This window comes from Ceratosolen solmsi, unplaced genomic scaffold (genome assembly GCF_000503995.2).
Source record: "Ceratosolen solmsi marchali unplaced genomic scaffold, CerSol_1.0 scaffold61, whole genome shotgun sequence".
Lineage (NCBI taxonomy): Eukaryota > Metazoa > Arthropoda > Insecta > Hymenoptera > Agaonidae > Ceratosolen > Ceratosolen solmsi.
Window position 1 is genome coordinate 1,144,248 of NW_011948435.1, and position 10,100 is coordinate 1,154,347.

General features: G+C 32.0%; 1 protein-coding gene across 3 annotated transcripts; it reads right to left on the minus strand.

The window, feature by feature from the left end:
- Positions 1-2,154: 2,154 nt before the first annotated feature.
- On the minus strand, positions 2,155-6,751 carry Rep (Rab escort protein). 3 transcript variants are annotated; one of them, XM_011502943.1, is made up of 11 exons: positions 6,534-6,751; positions 5,628-5,694; positions 5,364-5,543; positions 5,100-5,280; positions 4,749-4,986; positions 4,238-4,460; positions 3,865-4,071; positions 3,672-3,796; positions 3,016-3,176; positions 2,745-2,921; positions 2,155-2,574 (listed from the first exon to the last, which is right to left on the minus strand). In XM_011502943.1, the coding sequence occupies exons 1-11, from the start codon at positions 6,580-6,582 to the stop codon at positions 2,401-2,403; spliced, it is 1,782 nt and encodes a 593-aa protein (XP_011501245.1). In that variant the 5' UTR covers positions 6,583-6,751; the 3' UTR covers positions 2,155-2,400. The 3 variants fall into 3 exon arrangements, with proteins under 3 accessions (XP_011501245.1, XP_011501244.1, XP_011501246.1); XM_011502942.1 differs by having other exon boundaries at positions 5,352-5,543; XM_011502944.1 differs by lacking the exon at positions 6,534-6,751 and adding an exon at positions 5,907-5,945 and having other exon boundaries at positions 5,352-5,543.
- Between the last annotated feature and the right edge of the window lie 3,349 nt (positions 6,752-10,100).

Sequence of the window (10,100 nt, forward strand, 5' to 3'; positions counted from 1 at the left end):
CCTCGAACTTGACGTTGGATAAGCGAGATTTCGTTCGTGTAAAGTTTTATCTTTTCTTTGTTTTTTTTTTTTTTTTTTTTTTTTTTTTTTTTTTTTTTGTAGCTGGAATGCCCGTCTTTACGTAAACGGTTCATCGTCTCGGCTAGATATATTAATTAATTACATCGCTAGCCTATCTGTCATTTCATTCCAATAATTAGACGCCGCCTTACACAAATAACCGCAAAAGTAACGTTTCCTATTATTATCAACGGAGATTACACCTCTAATATCACATACGGAATTACTCATTAAAACTAATTCTCAAATAAATTAAAAATTCAAATTTTACTATACTCGGTACTTTTAACAATAATATCGCGTAGAAAAATGTTGCTCTTTCAATATTCAATATATTGTCTACAACTAACCAATATTCGATATCTGTCGATTTATACATTGCGTGACAAGTGAAACTAATCAAGTCAACCAATGAAATTATTAGTCATGCAATAACTACGTTCGATCGTTTTAATTTCAAAAAATCAGTCGATCTTTTTTCTATATGTTTAATAGTGATCAATTGGAGTTTGCAATTATTCGCGATTTTTCGTTTCGTTGAAATGTCAAAATGGCTTATTTAGATCGATTAATCAATTGCACGTAATAACTTTTATATTTCTTATTTATCGAGCTTATTCATTCTCGCGTTACCAGCTCTTATCGGTAAAATATTTCATTCATCTAATGAAATAAATTTTTTAAATATACCTTCAGGCACATTCTAATTACGCGTCGCAAATATGAGTGATTAAAAACTTAAACTTTTACACATTAGATGCGATGTGACGAGTCATAACTATGCTCAAATTAATTATTATAAGAATTAATTATTACCGATGAATAATTGAATAATGAATTCGATCCTACGAAGCACATTGGGTGGATGAAATAAAGACAAAACATCATCATAACGTTTCTTTATTGTTAAAAAAAAAAAAAAAAAAAAAAAAAAAAATGCAATATTAAGACGATCGTTATCATAAATAAGTTAAAATTGATACATTTTATAGAAATATATCACATAACGTTTATAAAGTTTTTTTTATTCCTAAAGAGAGGTAAAAAATAAAAAAATAATAAAAAAAAAAAAATTGTGAATACATTTTGACTATAATGCTATTCACACAAGAAATCGATTAAAAAGCAATTATTTAAGCAAAAGAAATCACAGAGAAATCATTTATGTCGTATAGACAACTAAAAACTTGTGGAATGCCTAAAATTACTAAATGAATTTTGCAGTATTCATTGTGTAACATAGAAGCATTATATTTCACACGACATGTTCGTGTATTTTGAATATCTTTGGAATTTTCTTAATCAAAAGTAGAAAATGGAGTGATCAGTGTCTCGTTAAAAATTAGTCTAATACAGTGACATATTTCATCGATTCTTATCACATAAGAACAATGAATTTAAGAGTCTACTTTCTCACAGCCTTACAAAGTATTTGCATTAATTGCAATTTTATCATAAAGTATATCATTGACATAAAAGAGAGATAGTGCATGAGAAATATCATTTTAAATTACAGCTTTATAAAAATGCGCATGTCATAGTAAAGTTTATATAAAAAAAAAAATAAAAAAACGTATTTTATTAGTATAAAATTGTGCGAACTTGATAAGTGCACAGAAAAAATACTCCAAAATTCAGTGATTTTTTTCCCCTTTGTAATTAGAAAAACGCACAAGCGTACAGTCAATGCCAAAAATTCATTGTACAAGAATGTATAAAGCACAGCCACTGATCACTCTTTATAATTATAAAGATCTACATTTGTCGTACTTAGTAGTAGGATAATAGCAAGCTATTTGCCTAACACAAATAACAGGACTTGATTATTACTTTAGATTACACAAATAGCTTACAATTCAAAATATCTTTCTTCGGTAAAACAATATAAAAAGCACATGAATACAATAAAAGCACTACCAATTCGTTTTGAATTCATCTGCATATATGTAAGAATAAAAAAAAAATATATATATATATATATATGTATATATATATATCTAAACATATGATATGAATTATGAGATAATTATCAATTATTCGCTTTTCTTGCATTCAAGTTTCACAAATAGAATACGTAATGTAAAATAACATATGTAATTAAAAAATAATAATATTCAAACCTTTTTTTATTTAATTTTGTGATAAATAGCTTTTACAGTACTATTCCCTAATCTCATTATAATTTCAAATATGCAATAAAATGCATTAAAAAATAAATAAACTAAGATGTTAGATTTCATTTTCATACTTTAATATTTTATAATGATCTAATATAAGATTCAGCAATTAATGAGATTAAGCAAGTACGTAATTCCTGCGATTTTTCTTTTTTATTCTTTATTATTCTTCTTTTTCTGCCTTTTCTGCATCTTGTTTTTCATTTTCACCTGATGTGTTATCACCCTCAAATTTAGGACCCGGTATCTCTTCTCCCTCTAAAATAATTTCTTCCGGATCGGGTGCACGAGGTAAGAAATCTTCACTTGGATACATGGCTTTAAAAATTTCTTTCGCCTATAAAAAGCAAAGTTTGATAATTAACAATGAACTTTATGCATTATAATGAGAACATTAGTTATTTAAGTATTGTGATGATAAAACATAAATTACAAAACAATTTTTATAATAATAATATGTAAATTTGAAATAATAATGTTTTATAAAGAATTTTAATATCAACTTACCTGATTAACAGCAAAATCAAAATCTAAATCTAGATCAGGACCAGAACAAAGATGAATATTGCTTGGTGCAGACTCGTTAAGTTTAATATCACTCGCTGGTAAATTAAGGTACAAAGACCACAATACTTGAGGCATTGGGTTTTCAATAGTGCCTTCATTGGCTCCTTTATCTCCCTCCTAGAATTAATTCAGGATTAATTCAATTAAAAAAAAAAAATTATAAAAATTACTCGAATTAAGGAAGCATATTAAACTGCCAATTAATGATTACCTGAGCTTGATGTTGATCTGTAGCAACAGTTTGTGTATGAGAATCTGTTGGAGTACGAGAAACATTACTTTCAAGAGTCTTGGCACATAAAAATCTTTTAACAACGTAGGCTAAATCTTCTTGAGCAGTTTTTGTGCGTTTGCACGTCATATGAACCATAACTAGAAATATAAAATTAATTATTTATCATAAAAATGAATGAAATAAATTGATCGATTGCTTTTATGATCAACATTTAATAAATTGAGTCTTTGAAGATCAAGAGATGGAAAAGCTTTTTACTAATTTAATTTTTAAACTAGCAAACCAAAGATTAAAATATTTTTATTATAAAAAAGATTTTATGACTTCGGATTTTAAGCCATCAAACGTATATTAAAAATTCATACTTTAATAAATCAACTTAAATGACAGGATACATTTGATTCATGAACTTAACTATATATATATATGTAGTAATAATAAAAAAAAAAACCAATAAAGCAATAAACATGCATTTAAACAAATTCCACGAGACTAAATATTTAAAAAGTTGATGATAAACTAGAGAAGAGATTTGTCATCAAACTCCAAAGGTGAAATTGAAATTATTGCAACCTATTAATGAATTTCAAATTTACATTTAAAATCAAATCTGACATTTAATTAAAACTTACACAGTCCTTGGGGACAAGCATTCGTTGATGGCCCTAATTCAATAACTGTTACAGCTTCTTGATCCGATTCTTCCGGTGGATAGTATAAAAGTGTTAAATTTTCTTTCTCTCCTTGCATTATTGATCTAAATTGAACAACAATTATTAATAATTATAATTCCTTGATCAATTATTACATTAAAAAACAGCCTACCTATCCGTAATAAAAATACCGCGAGAAATTTGATTTTCGCCAGTTGAGGCTACAATTTCTGGAGGCAGATGACCTTGTCCAACAACAAGATGCTCCAGTGATAGCCTTTGCTTCCCAGTTAAAATAGCTTTGCATTTATCTTCGCTTACTACAACGCCATCCAGATGACGTTTCAGACAATAAACTCCGCCAAAAACAGCGCATAATCTATGAAAATAATTTAATAGTTGTCAGCGTAAACAGACATTACATATTGAAAGATATTTAGATTAATTGATTTGATCGATAATTGATTTGATTAATAAGCTGAATAATAATTCGTTAAAAATGGAAATAACGTACTATATTGTGTTGGAATTTACATGTAATTTACCTGCAAAAACATTGTGGTAGCTCTCCACTACCGTACATAGGCCATAAGAAAGGAGTATTTCCATATCGACCGAGACTATTTAGAAAATGTTTTGTACGATTAACGCCATCTCTACATGACGTTTTGTCTGTAGACATAGCTATAGCTTGCATCACATAATGATTAACAATTGGTGTTAAATTTTTGGTATTCAGGTATTCTAAGAATGTCTTATCGTGGTATCCTACAAATGCATACGAAAACAACATGTGAGCTTGCGTTCATTTAGAAATGTTATCTATCGAACATGGATATTGCTTAGAGATAATACTCTTTCATTTCGATAAAATCGTCGCACTCAAAGAAAGCAAATAATAGAAAGGCAAACGACTTTTGAAATTTATAAATTGTAACTTTCAAATTTTTTAAATTGGATAATCAAAAACATGTTCACATAAAATTACACTAAAATTATCTACCGACTTTTTAAAATAAAAAATAATAGGTTTCATTGAATTTCACTGATCTTTACCGTCAAACTCGGGACTATCCGCACCTTGATCCATACAAGAAGTGAGTAATTTCATAAGCATTCTTTTTTCAATAACGCTCACAGTTTTATTGGCAAATACATCGGCTCGTGAACAAGGAACTTGAATGAGTTTGCCATCCATGCAAGTAGCTACTCTAGAAACTGCACGGAACTCTGCATAACGAGCTATATTACTCGAAATCAAAAGCTCCACTAACTCACCTCGAGCATAAAGAAGCTACAATAATGAAATAGATTCTAATTAGAGAAAAGTTTTAAAAAAAACCCCCCCCCCCCTAATTAATTACAAAATACAGATGATGCTAGTACTGTTCATTAATTATAAATAACCTTTGGTGCTAAGTCAATATTAAATCTTCTATATTCCTTCTTTATACGATCTACACTCCAATGTTTTGTTTCCTTCTTATCATTTTTATCCTCATCGGTTTTCTCAGTCGTGAGCGAGGAAGTATCGTTCGAGCCATCAGTTTGGGTATCTTTTGTCAAAACTAAGGGTAAGTCTGCTTCGCTGAAAAAAAATTGGATAAAAATGTAAAAGAAATTTTTTTTAATCCATGCTTCCGTATAATGATATCATACTGAGAAATAAACCATTCTTCCGCAATGTTTTCTACAGTAGAATATTGATTGCTAGCTTTTAAAAATGTTTCACCATTTTCTAAATCGGGCTTAAAGTCTTTGGAATCGTGTTTACTTATTTTAAGATCTTCCATCCATTTTTGAAAGCCATCAAAATTAAATGTTGCCCACAATCCTCCATAATACTCGTTGCTGCAAAATCATTAATTCCATGAAATAATTATATATATATATATATATATATATATATATATATGAAAATAAATTTATATTTACCTGTCCAAATGTAAAACTCTTTTACCAATTCTACTAGCCGCAGCAGCAACGATAGATTCAGTCATTCCTAAAAATTATCTTAAATAAATACCTTAACATAAGTAATGAAATGCATGCAAAATAAGCATATGAAAAATTGTTATAAACAGAATAAATTGATTGGTTAAGAGCTTGATGAAAAAATAAAATACAAAAAAAATTAAATACTTGGAAAGTATGGGAAATAAAGTAATATGTATCGATGAAATATCGATAAGATAATACAAAAATAATATAAACCTTAAACGTAATAATGCATTTTGCTTCTTTCAATTAAAAAAAATCAATAAGAACAAAAAAAAAGTTGAGGCCGCTTCGGTCTAATAATTTTCAAGGTGTTAGAAAAGCACGTTCGTGAATAGGAGTCGTTCAAAAAAATCAAAATATAATAATAGGAACATTAATTCTTTCGGTAAAACGCAGTTTGATAATTAACTACCGACTAACTTCTAAAATCGACATTTCCGTGTTGGTCGTTCGATGTGACGTATCTTTGTCGAAATAGAGGACCGACCAACACCAAACACACACGCGCGCGCGCGCGCGCGCGCACACACACACACACAGAGGCACTCGCAAATAAAACCTACACACCAATCGAGCAATTAAAAAATGAAGAGAAAAATAAAGAAAAAAATAAAAGAAGAAAAAAGAAAGAATGAATGAGAGAGAGAGAGAGAGAGAGAGAGAGAGACAGACAGACAGAAAGTGAAAAGTAAAATGAAAGAAAATGAGAGAGTACAATAGACTTCAAAAAGGGTAAATGTATTGACAGCCAGAAGAATGGAAACTTATTTAAGCATAGTAGTCGTCATCACCCCATACGCAATGAAAAAATCGATATCGTAATTGGTATGTATGGCTTACCTGTGCCGACGACTATGACATCGTACTCGGTTGGCAGATCGTCATCCATGGCTCCTTTAGCGTTCCTCCGTAGCGCAAAAATGAATCTCACTCACCCACTGATCTCGCGGTCGAGAGATATAATTCCACTGACTTACAGCGGTATTAAAACGCACAGAGAGGGACGGTCGATGGGGTGTGCGAGAGCGAGAGAGCGAGCGAGAGAGAGAGAGAGAGAGAGAGAGAGTAAGAGAGAGTAAGAGAGAGTAAGAGAGAGTAAAAGAGAGTAAAAGAGAGGAGAAATAAATGAAAAAGATATCGCGTAAAGAAGAGAAGACCAAAATGCTCGAGCAAATCGTAGCGACGATTACGACGAGCTCATAGTGACGAGCTGCCGAGGACGAGGTCGAAGACGAGGACAAGATCGACGAGTAACGGGCCCCACAGCGCACTGGGTAGCGATTTCGATAAAAAGCAAAACGTAAAAATTATCTTTCACGGCACTGGTCGGTCTGACGGCGGCGACGGCGGCGACGACGGCAACGGTGACGGCGACAGCGGCGGTGACGGCGGCGGCGGCGGCGGTGGTGGCGGTGGTGGCGGCGGCGACTCGACGCTCAAATCAGACACTCTCCCCAGTCCCCGAGTACCGTACCTAATACTCTCACTCTACTCCAGTCTCCCTTCTAGCTTCTCATCCAGGTTACGATACTCGCGCCTCGAACTGCGCGTGTAAACGCGGGCGGTCCTGGCCAGACACTTGGCCGGCTGGCGCGCACACACACGCGCACTCGCTCTCTCTCTTTCACCTCTTTTTGCAGGTACGTCGAATGAGTCGCGCGGACCCCACTACGCAACGGGCAACGTATACTGGCACCCCCCGGTGCAATGGCGCTTAATGACGCTTAACGACGCTTAACGACGCTTAACGACGCTTAACGACGCTTATCGCACCCAAAACTATCCAAGATCGCGAGCAGCTACTTACTCAATCTCCTCGGCTCGCTATCTCCCAGCATTAGAGTCGCCTTTGTTTCACCACTCCCCCTGCCAACATTGTCCCGTTTGTCTCCATCTCGTTTCAATCGCTGCGCTTCATACGTACTTGCAATTTTCAGCAATCGACTGAAATTATTAGCGTCGATACATTACATATCGGCTTGCATAGATCGATCGGTAGCCGACGAATCTGCGGGGGAGTGTGGGCTACTTTCCTTGGGAAATGGATTTTTTAATTAGCTCGACGATCCTCGAGACCGCATAATCGTGCATTGCCCACGACTCAGATAATCAATGGCGCTTGTACGCTGTGATTGGGGGCCCTTTGGGCTTAAGGTGGGCTAAGCTCCGCTCCACACCCGAGGTCAACGCTGCTCTGTATTAGATGCCATTTAAATTTTCTCCCGTTAGGAAATTGCATTGAAGGCTCGTGTCTAATGGCTAACGATCGATGCATTTGCAAAGTGAATACAATCCGATTTTAACGACTTTGGCGCGAGGGAAGGGGGGCAGGTCCTCGTTTGGTGCGTTCAATTTCCCATTACAAATTTCCCATACAGCTACTAATTTATTATAGTGTCTTTTCTCTCAAAATTCCCGACTCGTCGTTTATATTTTTACCGATACTTTTCACTGTGAACACGACGGATCTTTACTCATGTCGCACGCAATAAATGTCGATCGATCCTTACGAGCAAGTCCTATTAACAATGATTTATTACTGTTATTACTTGTATTAGTTAATTAGGAATTATTATGGTATGTTAGAAGAAATTTAGCACAAGCTCATATTCATAATTAACAGCCATGTGAGAATTCAGAAACGACTAACTTACATTAAGCAAACGTGAATTATTTTACGTTAATAAATTGTGGAAAACGCGTCAACTCGCGAAAAAAAAAAAAAAAATTGACGAAAGTAAGAGCTTAGAGAATTGAAAAAATGTCAATTATTAAAGAACGAGAACAGGTAGATTTGGTCGCGATCAGCAATTCGTGATTCCCTATTTATGTATGATTTTACATTGAAAGTAATATTTGCATTTTCTCTTGGGCTCGTTTCTCGTATGAACCATTTACCGTATCTCGGCTATAAACTTCTTACTCGATCACCTGTTGCATTTAATTTCACTTACCCGTTTAAATAATGTAATTAAACATTTGATTTGATACTTGTGTTAATAAATACTTTATTATAATAGTATTGATAAAGCGTTATACATTATATATTACATAATAACCATATGCTATAAAAAATCGTATAAAATATATGTAATTTTTTTTAAAAAATATCGAGTTAATGTTTATATTGTTTTCAAACTTAATTTTAAAATTAAATTAAAAATGAAAAGGATCAAACGTGTATGGTTTAAATTAATTGTAAATTAATTTGTACGTTAAGTTCTACTTTGTAATTAACTAAGCAGTTGCTCGGACAATGTCATATTACATTTGTAAATCTACGATCTCAATTAAGCTTTAAGTTACAACAATTATTAACGTATAACTAGAACGCTAAAATGAAATACATATATCCGAATCTTAAAAAAGAGAAAGGATAATTGATATGCCAATTAAATTCGATAATACCGTTAAATTTTAGATTTCGACAAATTATTCTGAGACGACTAGTAGCGCACTCTTACATGAAGAATTTCTATGGTCTGGAAATGTCAAGTGAAACGAGCATTTGAAAATTAATGACATTACTTTTTAAATAATCGTATAATGCAGATATTATATTTATGTATACACGCATGTTTGAATAAAATTGAATCTACATTACACCACGCATTTATGGCGTATTGTAATAAACCCTATTTTGTTAAATTAAAATACATTGGATACAATTTAATTATCTTCGCATTAACGTATCCTCTTATTTCCTTAATTATTTCCCCCAAGCTCTTTAGAATTATAGATATTAAATGAATATGTCATCCAAGTATTTGTATTTAAAGCATCCGCGATTCACGATTACCAAACAAACTCGTATTACTACAAGAGTAGTAGTAGTTTCAATTTACAAACAATTAATTCAAAATTAGCTATACACACAAATGTCTCTTCAAGAGTATAATTAAGCTGCGAATTCACTATGTTGTAACTAATATAATGCAATGTTAAACATCTCATATTTTCATTTCCAACTTTTCACAAATTAATTAAACAAATAACAATGCGATATAATTAACAATCAAGCTTGAAGTAGAAGAAGAAGTAGATGAAGAAGAAGAAGAAGAAGAAGAAGAAAAAATAACCTTATTATTTGTGTGTGATGATTGATCTACATATTTTGAACTTACTTGTATTAGCTTGCTGATTTTAAAATATACCAATAAATAATATTTACACTTATTATTTACAATTATTGATGCTTTTTACATTATTATATAATAATTAAGATTTATCACAAATGTAGTAATCATGAGTAATGATTTTGGTACATGACAAATAAAATTTCAAAAATATGATTTCAACTGATTTTTCAATTTTTCATTCAAATTACTGTTAGACCATGACATTATTGAGCCTATAAATATCTATATATATATATATATATATATATATATATATATATATATATAT

What these genes read in the sequence shown, in the direction of transcription:
- Rep (XM_011502942.1), bottom strand. Translation starts at nt 6,582, where the DNA reads ATGGATGACGATCTGCCAACCGAGTACGATGTCATAGTCGTCGGCACA. An exon ending in TGCTTGTCCCCAAGGACTGT is followed by an intron (nt 3,177 to 3,671) that starts GTAAGTTTTAAT and finishes TTATATTTCTAG; the next exon opens with TTATGGTTCATATGACGTGC. An exon ending in TTGATTTTGCTGTTAATCAG is followed by an intron (nt 2,575 to 2,744) that starts GTAAGTTGATAT and finishes TGCTTTTTATAG; the next exon opens with GCGAAAGAAATTTTTAAAGC.